Raw genomic sequence first — 15,748 nt, forward strand, 5'->3', positions numbered from 1 at the left:
TTGAAGAAGAGAGTGAATTTGTAAGTATTCTCCAGACTAGTACTTGATTTAAAAAGTTGGAATTCCAGACCAGCCCCCAATTGTGATGTATAGACACGAATGGGAGAAATGGACGGACAGGGTCTCAAGGTGCCGGGCTATCGATAAGATGTAGTTACAATACGATTGCATAGAATCGGCGAAGATCAGCCGATGGGTCTGCACGTGACCGCGTGCCTGGCTTCTTCCCCGAACTTTTTTCGGCGTCCGCAAAGACAGCCCAGCGCCTCGCTCCATTTCACAGTCTCGGTGTCGTCGTTGTCGGTCACAGTCATGAGGTGTTCTCCTACTCTTTCGCGGTTGCCACACCGTGCTTTCTCTGGCTTGGCCAGGACTCCTGTCCGTCTTCAGTCTCAGAACCTCCTGTCGCGGAGATGCGCTTCCACCGCTCTCTTCCGATCAGCCACTGTTGCTCCGGCTTATCAGTCCATCCTCAACAAACAATGCCAACAGAGGAGGAACGCATCCGCCACTGCCAGTGCTGTGTGAGTTTTTTCAGATCTTGTCTTCCATCCTTACTCTTCATCTTTCTGAAGGCGCTGAACTGACTCGTGTCTTTGAATCAATTAGCCTTGAGGCTGCCGCTGCCGACCCGGAGGCTCTGTCGCAGGAAGCTATTATTGACAATCTTGACCCCGTTGAGGCGGCACGCCTGGGTCAACTCCGCAACATTGGTATTGCTGTATGATCCTCATTCCCAATCTTTGGCTGCGCTTGTATACGTCTTACTTACACTCCCCCCTCGAATTAATAGGCGCACATCGACAGCGGTAAGACAACATGTACCGAGCGAGTCCTCTTTTACACCGGTCGTATCAAGGCTATCCATGAAGTTCGTGGCCGTGACAATGTAGGAGCCAAGATGGACTCCATGGACTTGGAGCGTGAGAAGGGTATTACCATTCAGTCTGCTGCCACGTTCTGTGATTGGGTGAAGAAGGACAAGGATGGCAAGGAGCAGAAGTACCACCTTAACTTGATCGACACCCCAGGTCACATTGACTTCACCATTGAAGTCGAGAGAGCGCTGCGGGTTCTCGACGGTGCGGTCATGATTCTGTGCGCCGTCTCCGGTGTCCAGTCCCAGACCATTACCGTCGATCGTCAGATGAGACGTTACAACGTCCCGAGAATCTCGTTTGTCAACAAGATGGACCGTATGGGGGCCAACCCCTTCAAGGCCGTCGATCAGATCAACACCAAGCTCAAGATCCCTGCTGCTGCTGTCCAGGTCCCGATTGGTGCTGAAGATGAGTTTGAGGGTGTGGTCGACCTTCTTCAGATGAAGGCTCTCTACAACCATGGACCCAATGGTGAAGACATTGTGGTCAAGGATGAGATTCCGGAGAAGGTCAAGGGCGTTGTGGAGGAGCGCAGGCGCATGCTCATCGAGACTCTTGCCGACGTCGACGATGAGATTGCAGAACTCTTCCTCAGCGAAGTCGAGCCTACGGAGGACCAATTGAGACAGGCCATCCGCCGCGCTACTATTGGCCTCAAGTTCACCCCTGTCTTCATGGGCTCAGCCCTCGCCAACAAGTCTGTGCAACCCATGCTTGATGGTGTCATTGACTACCTTCCCAACCCTTCTGAGGTGCAAAACCTTGCCCTCGACAAGAAGCGTAACGAAACTTCTGTGAAGCTTGTTCCTTACAACTCGCTCCCGTTCGTCGGTCTTGCTTTCAAGCTGGAAGAAAGCAACTTCGGACAATTGACCTACATTCGTGTTTATCAGGGTACCCTCCGCAAGAGTGCCAACGTCTTCAACGCCCGCACAGATAAGAAGGTGAAAATTCCTCGTATTGTGCGTATGCACTCCAACGAGATGGAGGATGTCACCGAGGTGGGAGCGGGTGAAATCTGCGCTGTGTTTGGTGTCGAGTGTGCCTCCGGTGATACTTTCACTGACGGTCAACTGGGTTACACCATGTCGTCTATGTTCGTTCCTGAACCCGTCATCTCTCTTTCCATCAAGCCCAAGAACAACAAGGATGGCGCCAACTTCTCCAAGGCTATGGCCCGTTTCCAGAGAGAGGATCCTACCTTCCGTGTGCACTTCGACTCGGAGAGCGAACAGACTATTATTTCCGGTATGGGTGAGTTGCACTTGGAGATCTACATCGAGCGTATGCGCCGTGAGTACCGGGTGGACTGTGAGACTGGTCCTCCCCAAGTCGCGTACCGTGAGACCATCGGCGGCCATGTCGAATTCGACCACCTGCTCAAGAAGCAGAGCGGTGGTCCTGGTGACTTTGCCCGCGTCGTGGGTTGGATGGAGCCAACCGGCAACCTGACTGAGAACAAATTCGAAGAACAGATTGTCGGTGGAAGTATTTCCGAGAAGTTCTTGTTTGCTTGTGAGAAAGGTTTCCACTTGGCTTGTGACAAGGGTCCTCTTATTGGACACAAGGTCCTTGGTACCAAGATGGTCATCAACGATGGTGCTACTCACATGACCGATTCGTCTGAAATGTCCTTCAAGAACGCCACTCAGCAAGCTTTCCGCAAAGCCTTCACCCAAAGCAACCCCTCGATCCTTGAGCCTATGATGAAGACTGTTGTCACCGCCCCTGCTGAGTTCCAGGGTGATGTCATCTCTCTCCTGAACAAGCGTAACGCTACCATCAACGACTCCGAAGTTGGTGTAGATGAGTTCACCGTCCACGCTGACTGCAGTCTGAACGGTATGTTCGGCTTCAGTAGCAATCTCCGCGCTGCCACTCAGGGTAAGGGTGAGTACACGATGGAGTTCAGCCACTATGAGAAGGCCCCCGGCCACCTTCAGTAAGTTCACCCTTGCCCATAGACGTTGCATTCTGCAGCATGGAGGATCAAACGTGCTAATCAACCCTGTAGGAAAGAGCTCATTGCCAAATACCAGAAGGCTCAGGCCGACAGGCACAAGAAGTAAGCGACTTATCGCTTCTCGACCGCGTCCACTCGACTGCAGGGAGAGAACCTCTCATGCATCGCGCGGGGGTCTGGGTCACGTTGACTCTCGATCCCGCCCTCATATACACGAGGGGCTTGGCTACCAATCCACCACGCTCCAGCTCCGCCTTCTTCCTTGTATACCTGATTCACCCCGAAATGGTCCAGCGCGCGTGTGTGCTTGAATATGAAAATAATGTGTCTCTTCCTCTTGTCCAGAATACTTCGGCCTCATGTATTATTTACCAAGCAAAATAGATTACCCTTCTGCGTGTTTAGAAACGTCTCTGAGAGATCACATTGGCATGCAACGCCCGGCTGAAAGGCTTGGACTCGGTTTACACAATTTGTACATACATTCTGTTAGTTGCGTTATAATCATCTCCTCTCCCGAATGGATCAGGTTAGACATGTAAACTGATCAGATATGTTATGTACCTCGATTATGAGGCGGTTAGACATATGACATATCACAGATGATGGATCTTCCCTGATGTCTCTCAACCCTTGCCACGCTTGTACTTTCCAAGGCTGCAGTTGTATTGTCTAAGCTCGTGTCTAGATTCTCCCCAAGAGCCGAATGCACTTCTCCAAACCAGCTATGATAAAAAAATCTACGCGAGTCTTGGGTGTACGTTCTACGTACGCATAATCTAATATCAGCGCCTTGTTGGTGCGGGATGTGTTGTTTGATCATACGTTTCAGCGGACACTGTGGTGGTTCCGCTTCCACTGTGTGATATATGTTTGGCAGACGGTTCGAGTTAGAACCAATTAATCTGGTTCACCCATCAAACGCTCGCAACACAGCCAGAGCGGCGACTGAAAATGTTGCTACGCGATTGTGTCCTAGAGGCAAAGATTAGCATCGAAATGAGACCTCTGCAACCAGGAGTTGTGCTTGGATCCCATTGACTTACCTCCATAGGCCACACGCTCCCAGCGAACCCTTTTGATCACCGTATTGTCACTATGAGATCTGCTCTCCCAGATCTGGACCTCAGTGGGTCCGCTCGAGTCCTTCTTGGACAGCACAACCTCTCCAGGGCTGTCGTGGACAGCTTCCCCGGTGGCCGCTGCCCAGACGCGTCGGCCTTCTTGCCAGGGGATCTCGACATCGTTGGCTGCATGCACGATGAACATGTTAAGCCCCTTCTCTGCATAGGCCGGGGATGGATGGTCTTTGCCGGTCTTGGTGACGCCCGACAAGCGCGCAACCCGGGCGGCGGTGTCCCAGCGGTCGACGATATGGCCTTTGGCCCAGTCTTTAATCCCGGGATAGGCGGAGAGAGGCGAGAGCATGGGTGGAGTGATTCCCTTCAGGCTGTAGGATTCGATGAGACTCGGGACGTTGCTGAAAGATGCCAGCAGGATCACGCCGGCGAAGGGCTCGGGGTCCTTCAGGGTGGGTTGGGCGGCAGCTGGATCTGAGGATCCGAATGCAAAGCGTTCAGCCACTGCGGCGGTCACGGCTGTTCCCAGGCTCTGGCCCATGATGACTATGCGCGAAGGGGGGATCCTGAACGGGCCTGCGGTGAGGTAGTTGAGGAGAGCGACTCCATCGGTGATCAGACCTTCTTCTGTTGGCGAGCCGGTAGAGAGCCCGAAGCCCCGATAATCTATCGCAAAGACATGGACGGGCTGCGATGGGGTGGATAAACCGAGCAGCTGCCGGTAGATCTCTGGTCGCTGGGCAGATGCGAGGTGGGCAGCATTGCCGTGGACTTGAATCAAGCAATCGCGATAGTAAGCAACTTAGAGGGCCAGCTGAGACTTGGTGGAACTCACAGCTGACGACTACCCTCGCATTGGGGTCATTGGCGAGGAGCTTGAAAGCAGAAGTCTTGGTATAGTCCTCCGCTGGGCCGTAGCGTTCGTTCGCATGCAGCTCATCTTCATGCTCCTTGCACAAGTGCAAAGGAAGAAGATGCCAAGCATAGAGTGTTTCATTGTCAGGAGTAGCCAGGTTGAAAGGTTGTACCTGCGTTTCTGTCGCTATGTCAGCAAGATCCAATTCAGCCTTGATCGAGAAGGCGACATACTCAGGAACCCGAAAGACTCGACGAGGTTGACATCTTGCCATCGTGTAGGATTTACTTTGTGGACATAGAGTGCACTGACAGTAGAAGAGTAGCAATGTCAGCTGCGCTGAGAGTCCTTCCAGTTGCGAAATCCGCAGCAGAAACATACAACCGTTGAACGACAGGAAATGTAAGAGCAAAAACGAATAACGCATATAACAAGCCACTGGCTGCCAGCGACCAGAAGGCTTTTCGAAAGATTGGCTGAAGCTCAGCCATAATCTCTCGAGGACCTGAGACAGAGCATACCGTTAGTATCCGCGACGCCATAGCATTGCATCAATCCAGACCTGCATGACGTACCTTTTGTTGTGCTTGTATAGATGCGGCTCAAGGACGAGGAGGTTTTAGCGGGTTCTCCCATCAACGAGTATCGTAGGAATTAGACCCGGCAGACCTTGAACTGACAGGCCACAGACTCGGTTCACTTCACTTCAATTCAATTGATGGAATACTGAGCAGTAGACTATCAATGACGCTGTGAGGACATAATTGAGGTGGAAGTACGCGGAGGTTGGAGGCGGAGAGGCGGCGCCGTCGGTTGCCCGATTGGGTCAAATCCATCTCGCGGGCTGTTTTTCTCTCCTCCGCCGCAAACAACCCCTTCTTCCACTCCTCCTGTCATCTCCACATCGTTTCTTTCCGCAATGCTCTCGTTCTATTGTAGCGGGCACTTGCATACATCTTACCTCCTTTAGTCCTCACCGTGATACCTTTCTCATGGCCGAAAAACGCAGGCTGTCTGCCCGCGATCGTCGCGAACCCGCGGCGAAGCGACGGGTGTCCGAAGCCGCGCCTCGATCTTCTTCTCAGCCTCAACAAGCATCGAAACGAAAGGCATCAACTCCCGTTGTTGCTCCAGCGCCGCCTCCTCCACAGCCAGAGGTCATTGAAAATCCTCTGCCTACCAAAATTAAGGATGGAGAAGGTCTCCCCACTTTGCCAAATCCGCAGCCGGAGGACCTCTCCTCGAAGGAGTATCAGTCGATCGCGGAAAGGTGCGAATCACTCTCCGCGAGGACGCTGCAATAGCATACGCGTATAGGGGCATACTCTAATGACTGACTATCATGCAGCGCGGTTCTCTTGGCCTCCCTAGAACGATCGAAGAAGAAATGGCTTAGCGACGGTATTCTGGAGCGGTACTGGACCAAGCCCAAGAAGACAAAGAGGGAGCAGATTGAAGGCAAAAACCCGCCTAAGGAGAGCATGTCCAAGGTTGGAGCTTGCAACATCGTGGTCGGTCCTCATCTGTTTGATGCTATGCTATATACGGTGAAAGACCCCAATGCGCCGCCGCCGATTCAGTATACACCACCTCAACGCCCGATGGTCCATTACGGACACCCTAATAACTTTCAGCAATACCATCCATATCCGCATGCTCCCACCCCGTCACAACAGTCTCGTCAGCAGCAGCAGCAGCAGCAGCAGCAACAACAACCGCCACAGCAACAGCAGCATCCCCAGCAACATCAACAACCTCCTCACGGAACACCGGCCGCTCCGGGTACGCCTCAGTCCGGCTATCCTCCTGCTAGCCATCCGTCCTCACCGCATCCTGCTCGAACACCTCAACACACTCCTCGGCTTCCTCCCGGAACTCAAGCAGCGCAGCGACCATCTCCCTCACATCATCCTCAGCCGTCGCAGCCCCCTCAACCGCCGAAACCCAGTCCAGACCCAGTCATTCAGATGCTCGCAACCCGCGCCGCCTCCGACCCGGACCTCAAGGCCTTGATGCGGGTGGTAGCTTCCAGCAAAGCGTCCCAAGAGCAACTGCGTGCTTTCCAGGCTCATATAGATGAGCTCAACGCTATCATTCGAGCGAGGGAACAACAGCAACAACGACAGCAACAGCAGCAACAGCAACTACAACAGCAGCAGCTCCAACAAAGACAACAGATGCCGCTAACCCCTGCTCATTCGCAAACCACGTCTAGAACACAACAACCTCCTCTACAGCCACCTCAGACGCCGCACCAGGCGCCGCAAGCTCCGCCTCAGCAACGACCTCCTCAGCAGTCAGTTCAACCAGCCCCGCAAACACAGCCTCCTGCTCAACTGCATCCGCGCGTTGAAGTGATTTCCAAGCCCTCAACATCCTCCGGTACACCAGTACAACCTGGCACTTCGTCACAAACACCTCACACGCCAACCCCACAAGGCCCTAAAGCGCAACCGATCAAGCATGAGCATGGATCAGTCCCGCAAATTCACCCTGCCACCCCGCAAAGCTCCGTTCCTCCTGCTACGCCAGGGCCAGGGCCAGTTGTAGAAATCACCAAGCAGTCAACTCCAGGAGGACGTCCCGCGCCTACGCAACAGCAGCAGCAGCAGCAACCACAACCAGCTCAGGCGACTGGGTCCCGCGCAGGTCCTTCCCAACAGCAATATCAACAAACTCATTATCAAGGTCATCCACCCGCAATCCAGTCTCGGCCGCCCAAGTACGGGTCACCGACTCCATACTACCGCCCTGCGCCGCCCCCGCCCCCGCCTCCAAGGCTAAACTACAAGTCCGTTGTCTTTGAATTTACCTCCCCTCTGACTCCTTATGGTAGCAGTACTTCCGGACACGCAGGGTCTGGAGACCGTTATCTCTTCCCGGAGTACACTATCTTAGAATGGCTCCCTGGAGGAACTACTGTGCTTGCATCGTTTCTGCTCGTGCGTAAAGTGGACCGCAACGCCACATTCCCTCTGGAGACGGGCTCCGAACCATCCTCCAGGGCAAAGGGTAAATCGGGCTCCAAGTCCAAATCCAAAAAGGCAGCCGACAAGATGAAGACCCCGGCACCTCCCGCAGAGAAACCCAAGGAAGCCGAGAAGCCCAAGGAGGCAGCGAAAGAGAAAGAGCAAGAGCCTGAGAATAAAGGCGAAGAGAGACCCGCCTCGGAACCCACGCCCGCTACCGCTACCGCTGAGGACGGCAAACCCGACCCATCGAAACCAGCAGCGACAGAGGGCAGCGACAAGCCAAAAGGCGGGGAGCAACCCGACGCAGAAGCGGGCGCTGCCTCCAACCTGACCGCGACATCAACCAGCACAAAAGCTGCAGCAGACAAAGAGCCCACCTCTTCTGCTGCCGGCACCACCACCGCCGAGAAGAGCAGCAAGAAAGACGACCCGAACCTCAAGGAGTATTACCAACCGGTCACCTTCCGGATCTTCAGCAACAACCCCAAAGTTCTCGAGCCGCTGAGTCGAGTCGTAAAACCCGCCGACGAGGTGCGCAAGTACATGAACGAGATCATGGACCGCGCCGAACGTGCGCCCGAGGGCTGGCTGGCCTATCGCCTGCCTCGGGAAGAGCAGGAGGACTCAACCAACAATAACAGCAGCAGCAACCCAACAAGCAAGGAGGTGGAAGACAGCGCCAGCCGTAAAACGGGAGGAACTCCGGTGCCGGGCCAGCGGAGCCGGCTCAGTTCTCGTGGTGGTGCTGGTAATAAGGTGGATTCGGATGCTGAACTCAGCGAGCAGCAGCCGGGCGGCGATGGGGATGATGAGGAAGAGGAGGAGGAGGAAGAGTTGAGGGATTTCTATGGGCCACCGACTGGGCTTCCACCTCTGGGGGCTTGAGTAAGCGTACTCTTTCAGCCACTGTTCCGCGATTTAATCGCAACAAATGGATTCAAGTTCCATCCGTATAAAGGACTATCATGCGTGACTCCTGCTGGTGCAGAAACCATTTTCTTGCGTGGTCGTGTTTCTTCTGTGGCTGTGGTTGTGGCCATGATCAGTGCCTGGGTGCAGGGTTCAACACGCAAGAAAGAGCACAAACTGCACTTTCCACTGACTGCTGGGTTGGAATCTGGAGCTCCATAGTACAGGTTTATAGAATCCCAAAAATTGCAACCAGTTACAATCCTGGTCTGTCGCTGCAGACAAGCCAAATGCAGACTTTGTATATTTATATAGTCACCAATGACCGTGCTATGCATTCGGTTCTGTTTCTGGTACCAAGATAGCAACAATGTTCATGTCAAACCACATGCGCCAAATAGGTAAGCTAGCTATAGTTTATGCTTCAGCAAACCAATCAATGTTTTTCGAAGGAATACTTCCAAGCAAACCCCATGAACAATTTAGATGGACCGCAATAAAGCCGCGATCGCCTGCAATCAGACTCTGCGTTAGCCGCCTCGTCGACTATTGTCCCCGATGATGCCGGCCGTCTCCAACAGCCAGCGAGCACTCTCAGCAGCGGAGTCGCCGGCGCCAGCCTTGAGGTTCAGATTTCGTCGTCGCTCCGCCTCCCGCGCCTCAAACTCCCACTTCTCCTGCTGTAGCTCGACAGCGCTTTTCCCCTCTTCGGAGCTTGTGGTCGTAGGATCTGGAACCAGACCCCAGATTTCTAGGTTATAGATGTCTATAGTAGTCTTGTATGTGGTCTCGGTGCCAGTGCTCGGCACTGGAGGGAGAAACGAGCCGTCATGACCCACAGAGGAGACATAGAAGGTCGCTGTCTCGAGGTGGGCATCGATGGTTAGACTGCCTGCCCCTAAGGGGGAGGGAGGCTTGTGGTTGCTGCGTGATGAAGGCGGGATGCGACAACCAATAGATATTCCAGAGCTTGTGGAGAAATAGGCTGGGGGAGTATCTGGTCTCTGTACAGATGGAGAAGTGTTTCCTTGAAGAAGCATGTGTTTCGGGGAGAGCTGGAAAAGACAAGGGAGAACCGAGTTGGAGAATGTGGAAGACGAGGCAGATGATGACGGCGATTTCCATGGCTGTGGCAGGTAGGCGCCGAGAACAATGGCGGCACTGGTCTCTGACACACCCTCCAGAATGAGCAGCGTACCGGATGACCAGGTGAGGACATGATGTGAGAAGGATGTTAGTGAGGAGCCATGTGCGGCCGTCGAAAAGACCGGGTGCAAGCGCGTATTTCCGCGAAGGAAATTCAGGTTCGCGGACGTTGAGGGTAGGAAGAATGAGAGGTGCGAGATCATGCTCATGTCTAGTATCGTTGATTTGAAACTACCCTCGAGCATGATCGAGGGTGGAGACTGCGACTCGTTCACAGCGGCTTTTTCGAATGTAGAGTCTGTCGAATTTGTCCTATCGCGCTTTTGAGACAGATCCAGGTTCTTGCTAAACAAGAAGTTCTCGAACAGAGGTGTTAAGGGATCAAATAGGTAAGGTAACGACGAAGTCACGGTTGTCGCGAAAGACTTGTACCCAAACCCTCCGGCTGGTTCGTGGTCAAAGGCTGCCATGATGCTGTCCGTTTCTTTTCGAATTGACTCCAGGCGTGTTCTGCTGAGGTTCGAGGTGTAGGCCGCTGCGGACTCGGTCGTCTTCAGATCTGAAATTGCAATCAGTAGCATAAGCAGACGACGGAACGTATTATCCGAGACACGAGCTTCATAGACAGCCCTGTCTACGCGAGAGTCATGCTTGAAGACCTCGATCGCATCTAGCGATTCTAAGGCAGCCAGTGCTAAATCATCATCCTCCTCATCCTCGTAAAAGTCGTTAGCAGGGGCATCAACGGCAAAACCAGGAGCATGAGGAATCGGGGCGTCCTGTTCGACAATTTGACCACTTTCTGGCTTCTCAGCATCTTTTCGTCCAACGTCAGCTAGACTACCAAATAGTAGTCTTATGCGGTCTCTGCGGGCTTTTCTGAGCACCTTTCCGTATCGTTCCGTGAGTAAGACAACCACCTTCACCATAGCATCAAACGTGAGTACGCTGGGAGCCAGCGTATTCTGAAACGGAAATGCTCCTAGATACGAAACCATGCGAAAGATCACCGGGCCAGCGTCAAGCGGACATTGGGCATCGCTGCTGTCTGGGACCCCAAGGAAGTCCGATAGTATTTGTTCATTCCAATATCTCACGCCGCCTTGGTCAATTGCGCGACTATAAAAATTGTCTTTGAAATGGGTGAGCTCCAGAGGGGTAAAACATTTCGTTGCGAAGCGATCGGCAAGCACGTAGCTCAGTTCCTCTGCTGATTGTTAGATCTGCTTGTTGCCTCTAATTGGAATTGATAGGAGGGTTTAGCGTGACACTACCTGGAGATGACTTATGACCCACAGACTCAGTAGACTGATATGCACCCATTGTGGAGGATAATGAGAGGAGAGTAATTTATTCCGTCTCCTTTAGAGCTTGGGAATGTCAAATGGCTTCGAGGTTTTAGAGGTGTGACAGGGAGATTGATGAACAGCTGTCGCCTTAGCACTGATAGTATTAGCTCGGGAGACTCCGCGGGGGATGACGACGTGAACCCACTACAATGATTATCTGTGGATTAGACCACCCAAATCGAAATACTTAGCAAGTCTTGATGCACATAGAGGGCTTGACTTGCTTGTAAGATGCCATGACATCTCAATATCCAGGTCAAGTATGGTGACGGTGGAAGTACTCGGTAGACAATGGGGGAAGTACGGAGTGACAGGGAGTGTAGGATGGGATGGTTCCGCATGCGGGCTGAAGAACGGCCTCGGCCCCTCAGCGGGTCACTCGAGCAGGGGTGATTGCCATTTACGGTCAGCTCCTCGTCAGCCTCCCGTGACCTGCTACGGTATTCAAAATTCAGTATTCGCTGCAGTGACTACATGCACTAGTGATACATACACACTTCCAATTGAGTTAACACTATTCACAATTGTCCTCTCTCAAGTCAATTAGCCAGTTCTATGGCAGATGGCACAAAAGAGAGAGGTACGGCTATTTGTACTTATGAAGAACATGTGAGAGTGCCGGACTCTACAGCATAACAACACCCACACCACCCATTCTCTTCTCATCCGGCAAATTCTTGTCATTCACGCCACCAGGGATGGGGGCTGTCCGGTAATTGTAGAGGTAGTAGTGAAGCTGACCGTCGCCAGCCCCGAACTTCAGCTGCTCCAGGAACAGCGGATTGTCGTGAAGGGTAAGAGCATTGAACACATCGAAACGAGCCTGTCGTGGTTATTGGTATCAGTCATCTGTTTTCAACGCCCAAGGTAGTTCGAAAATTTGGATATCGAGCTTACCTTCTTCGCCAGGATCAGAGCATCGTTCATCAACAACAAGAGTCTTTCCTTGAGCGCCTTGAGGTCACCGGTGAACGCTGTCTCGGTGGCATAGTAGTATAGGTAAGCGACACGCAGACAATCATGCTTAGGATGCTGAATGATTGTGGATTCCAGGTTGTAGAAGGAGAAGAAGTCGGTGATCTTGTGGGTTTCGGGGTCCTCCACCACGTAAGACCAAACCACTTGCTCCCGGTCAGACTCCCCGCCCTTGTGTACGAGCCAGTGTTCGATCTCCTCGCGAGAGAAGGCCTGGTTCAAGGCAAACCGCTTCAGATAGCGCTCGAGGAGGTCATGGACAGCATCTATGTCCTTGACTTCCATGGGGCGGAGGTTAGGGGTAGAGGTGACACTGGGAAGATGGTTCTTGCTGATCTGTCGGGCCTTGGTGGAGCCAGTTGGCAGATGCGAGAACCCGACCTCATACAACTTAAGCCAGTCCAAGGGACGATGGTAGTACCGGCATGAGCTGACGGGGGTTGGCAAGACAACACCCGCGGTATAGATGGCCTGATAGATCCCCATGAGATAGCAACGGCGAGTGATCTCCTTGATAAGAACCGGAGCTAGACGCTTAGATCGTAGCTTCTTGTGAATGCAGAGGAAGTTGATTTCAGTGACCTTGATCTTCTGCTCGCGAACCCGCAATTCTGTGGGAATACCCGAGATGGCGGCGACGAGCTTTCGCGACTTCGTGGCGCGCACACCGACGTGCCATTCCTTCTTCCAACCCGGTGCCATCAGGGCCCTAGATGGATTCAATCAGCTCCCTCTTCTCGGAACTCAGCCATGGTATTCACAATGCACGAACCAGTGTAGGAAGGACTTCGAGTATCTGAAGCGGAACATGGCATTGTCATCCTCGACATAATGGTAGGTCAGGAGATCCCACAACTCCTGGAGCTCTTCCTCCTTGGTGAGGTCGAGTGTGGCCCACTCAAAACCTTCGATCAGCGGGTCGGGGGTTTTCGACACCTTCTCGGGATCGATCATCTTGATCGGGCCCCCGACATTGCTGGCAGCGGCAGCGGCCTCATCGAAACGAGGCACAGGTTGGGTCTGCCAGAACTTGTAAGAGGCCATATCTTTCTGATTCTTTCCCCCAACAGCCAGCCCAGTCAAGAGCTCGGAGATATCCATCTTGCGCAGGGCCTCTGCAGCTTTATCCTTGTCTAGTCCGGCCAGCTCGTTCTTCAGGGCGGGATTGGCTTCCAGAAGCGCCTCGGCGGCTTTGGGAGTCAACTTCTGTTTCGCAGCATCCTAAAAGAATTCCAGTGAGCGTTGAGGGAACCGCTGGTCGCAATTGCAAGGGAGGAGACTGACCTCGGTGTTGGACGCAGGGGCTTTGCCCTTCTTATCCTTAGAGTCGGGCATGACAGCTGGCGCAATCGAAACAACAAGTGCAAGGTTCAGTGGTCGGAGATTCGGAGCAGAAGTGGGTGCGGGAAGGTTTTCTAAGCCTGCCCCACGTTTAACTACGTTTCACTACTGTGTACTAGCGGGTGCGGACAGTACTTGTGTCTTGTACTTGCTAAATAAGTGAGAACTTGATCGATGTCTAGATCATCATGAATGGCATTTGAGAATTCTTGAAAAAAAATTTTTGGCTTGTTGAATTGTGCTTATAGAACGCCTCCTGTAATGTATCGAGATTATCAAATGTTAGAGCAAAGACAAGGCATCCATATCTTGTCCGGGTATCACCAGTTTTGTTGTTGAAACCTCGTGGTGAGGTAGGCAGATTGCGAGTCTCATTGCGGAGCAGGCTTGGTTTCTATCACATCTAAGAAGCCACCAACAAGGTGCAGGCTGCCAGTAACGAATGTCATTACAGGAGCTTCATACTGACCTACCAGGTCCTTCTCTCTCATGGCAAGCTCCCTAGTAAAGTCAACAGCTTCCTCAATGGTGCTATAAACCTTAACCTCAGTGCGAGGATCAATGGAATGCCATGTCTCAGCGAGGCTCTTCTGAACATGCAATTTCTCCACGTCGGTCGCGTTTGTGTTCATACTGACAAGATCGGGTCGATAGCCTGCGGTCTTGTAGGTAACGTTGGTGCAAAAAATTGCATGAGTGAATGGTTGCTCCGATCCTAAAGCCGCAGCCAAGGTCTCGTAAAGAGCCTGGGCCAAGGCATTGCTGTCCCGGGTTTGTTGATTGAAGATCAGGACTCGCTGCTTCTTCTGCGCAACGGCAGTAGACGAAGAATTTGCCTGGATCTGAGATGCAAACCATTGACCAGCCAGCTTGATACTTTCAAGCGTATGGCCCCCGTCGATGTACCAAGTGATGTGTTTCTCAGTGCGCGTCTCACAACGACCGCCTAAGCGGGCCTCTTCCAGCCCTTTACGGAACTTAGCTGGTAAAGCTTTCTGCAGGGAATCTGACGATACTTGCTCGATGCCGACAGTACGCAGGAATTCCGCCGCTGTTGCAACGGCCACTGCCGCGTTAGTGTATTGAAAGTCGCCAGCCAATCCGAGTTTGACGCCTCCTTCAATGCTGAGCTCAGGGTGGCCCCTGATAAATTCCAGTGAAGTTCCTCTCTCAGCAGCACGCTCAAGCAGAACCTTCTCAGCGGATGGAGGCTGCGGTGCGCTGAACGCTCTGGTACCAGATTTGATAATGCCACCCTTATGCCACGCAATTTCTTCAATGGTGTTCCCCAACATAGCGACGTGGTCAATGCCCAGGCTAGTGATTGCTGTCGCAGCCGGCTTTTGTATCACATTGGTGCAGTCGTACTCCCCGCCTATTCCACACTCGATGACCGCAGCATCGACACCTTCACTAATGTAGGTATGGAACGCCATCAAAGTCAGGTACCGGAAGTACTGGGGCTTCGTTCTAAGGTTCGTAGGGTCTTCGCCGGCCAGGCGAGCAGCTTCATCCAAACGATCCCATACTTCAAAGAAGTATTTCGCAAACTTCTCCTCTGAAAGTGGCGCGTTGTCGATTTGAATTCGCTCTCTCGCAAAGCGCAAATGAGGAGAGGTATAGAGCCCAACCTTGTTGAGTGAGCCCGAGGCTGAGTCCAAGTTGGATAACTTTGAGGCAGTATACTGAGAAAGGATTGATGCGATAAAAGCCGAAGTGGAGCCTTTCCCCTTCGTGCCAGCAACGTGTACGGGATTGATGCGGTTCAGATCGGAGGGCTAGAGATCAAAGAATATGGATCCGAGTCAATCCTGAAGTCATGACAATGAAATGCGGGGCGGCAGGCGGACCTGATATCCAATGCGACGGAGCCACTCCACGGTTTCTGGGATGGACAGCATATTCATATCCTTTCGCGACTTTCGTAGCTCCTCCACTACTGCAAAGTTGGTCTGCAGTGAATTGAGAGCTGCAATCGCAGCCTGCACGACAGTGTTAGATTCGACGCCTCATGACCTGCCTGCCTGCGGGGAAACCTGCCTCATAATTGCGAGACATGATGGTGGACTTAGACGACAAACGACGAGTAAATTGGATCTGGCAAAGGGGAAGAATTGTGCGAAAGCCCCTCATCAGGCTTGAGTCAGTCACTGCTCACGTGCGAAAAAGACTGCTGGGCATTGACTAGGCGACTTTCTGCCCACTTCGTACTAGTCTTTGTGGCCGGGGTAGCTGTCATCAAACGCGGTGAGTCCGAGGTCGGCGCTTCCGATAAGG

General features: G+C 52.8%; 6 protein-coding genes across 6 annotated transcripts; 2 read left to right on the forward strand and 4 right to left on the reverse strand.

Moving 5' to 3' along the window:
* The first annotated feature begins 265 nt into the window (after positions 1-265).
* On the forward strand, positions 266-3,363 carry BP01DRAFT_354579 (elongation factor G). Its single transcript, XM_025574470.1, has 4 exons — positions 266-524; positions 610-721; positions 794-2,823; positions 2,896-3,363. Exons 1-4 carry the CDS (start codon positions 313-315, stop codon positions 2,948-2,950), a joined length of 2,409 nt encoding a protein of 802 aa, XP_025433372.1. The 5' UTR covers positions 266-312; the 3' UTR covers positions 2,951-3,363.
* Positions 3,360-5,544, reverse strand: BP01DRAFT_354580 (alpha/beta hydrolase). Its single transcript, XM_025574471.1, has 6 exons — positions 5,355-5,544; positions 5,161-5,284; positions 5,013-5,086; positions 4,759-4,959; positions 3,891-4,694; positions 3,360-3,819 (listed from the first exon to the last, which is right to left on the reverse strand). Exons 2-6 carry the CDS (start codon positions 5,268-5,270, stop codon positions 3,755-3,757), a joined length of 1,254 nt encoding a protein of 417 aa, XP_025433373.1. The 5' UTR covers positions 5,271-5,284; positions 5,355-5,544; the 3' UTR covers positions 3,360-3,754.
* A 115-nt stretch (positions 5,545-5,659) lies between these two features.
* BP01DRAFT_389934 (uncharacterized protein) lies at positions 5,660-8,900 on the forward strand. The gene is made up of 2 exons (XM_025577958.1): positions 5,660-6,049; positions 6,128-8,900. The coding sequence occupies exons 1-2, from the start codon at positions 5,772-5,774 to the stop codon at positions 8,634-8,636; spliced, it is 2,787 nt and encodes a 928-aa protein (XP_025433374.1). The 5' UTR covers positions 5,660-5,771; the 3' UTR covers positions 8,637-8,900.
* Positions 8,901-8,983: 83 nt separating this feature from the next.
* Positions 8,984-11,462, reverse strand: BP01DRAFT_414296 (TLD domain-containing protein). The gene is made up of 3 exons (XM_025579048.1): positions 11,301-11,462; positions 11,081-11,242; positions 8,984-11,013 (listed from the first exon to the last, which is right to left on the reverse strand). The coding sequence occupies exons 2-3, from the start codon at positions 11,127-11,129 to the stop codon at positions 9,191-9,193; spliced, it is 1,872 nt and encodes a 623-aa protein (XP_025433375.1). The 5' UTR covers positions 11,130-11,242; positions 11,301-11,462; the 3' UTR covers positions 8,984-9,190.
* Positions 11,463-11,615: 153 nt separating this feature from the next.
* BP01DRAFT_314463 (glycylpeptide N-tetradecanoyltransferase swoF) lies at positions 11,616-13,518 on the reverse strand. The gene is made up of 4 exons (XM_025572535.1): positions 13,415-13,518; positions 12,903-13,351; positions 12,053-12,839; positions 11,616-11,978 (listed from the first exon to the last, which is right to left on the reverse strand). Exons 1-4 carry the CDS (start codon positions 13,463-13,465, stop codon positions 11,781-11,783), a joined length of 1,485 nt encoding a protein of 494 aa, XP_025433376.1. The 5' UTR covers positions 13,466-13,518; the 3' UTR covers positions 11,616-11,780.
* Positions 13,519-13,665: 147 nt separating this feature from the next.
* BP01DRAFT_354585 (tetrahydrofolate synthase) lies at positions 13,666-15,642 on the reverse strand. Its single transcript, XM_025574472.1, has 3 exons — positions 15,512-15,642; positions 15,322-15,453; positions 13,666-15,249 (listed from the first exon to the last, which is right to left on the reverse strand). Exons 1-3 carry the CDS (start codon positions 15,527-15,529, stop codon positions 13,843-13,845), a joined length of 1,557 nt encoding a protein of 518 aa, XP_025433377.1. The 5' UTR covers positions 15,530-15,642; the 3' UTR covers positions 13,666-13,842.
* Between the last annotated feature and the right edge of the window lie 106 nt (positions 15,643-15,748).

Source organism: Aspergillus saccharolyticus (assembly GCF_003184585.1).
Source record: "Aspergillus saccharolyticus JOP 1030-1 unplaced genomic scaffold BP01scaffold_7, whole genome shotgun sequence".
NCBI lineage: Eukaryota > Fungi > Ascomycota > Eurotiomycetes > Eurotiales > Aspergillaceae > Aspergillus > Aspergillus saccharolyticus.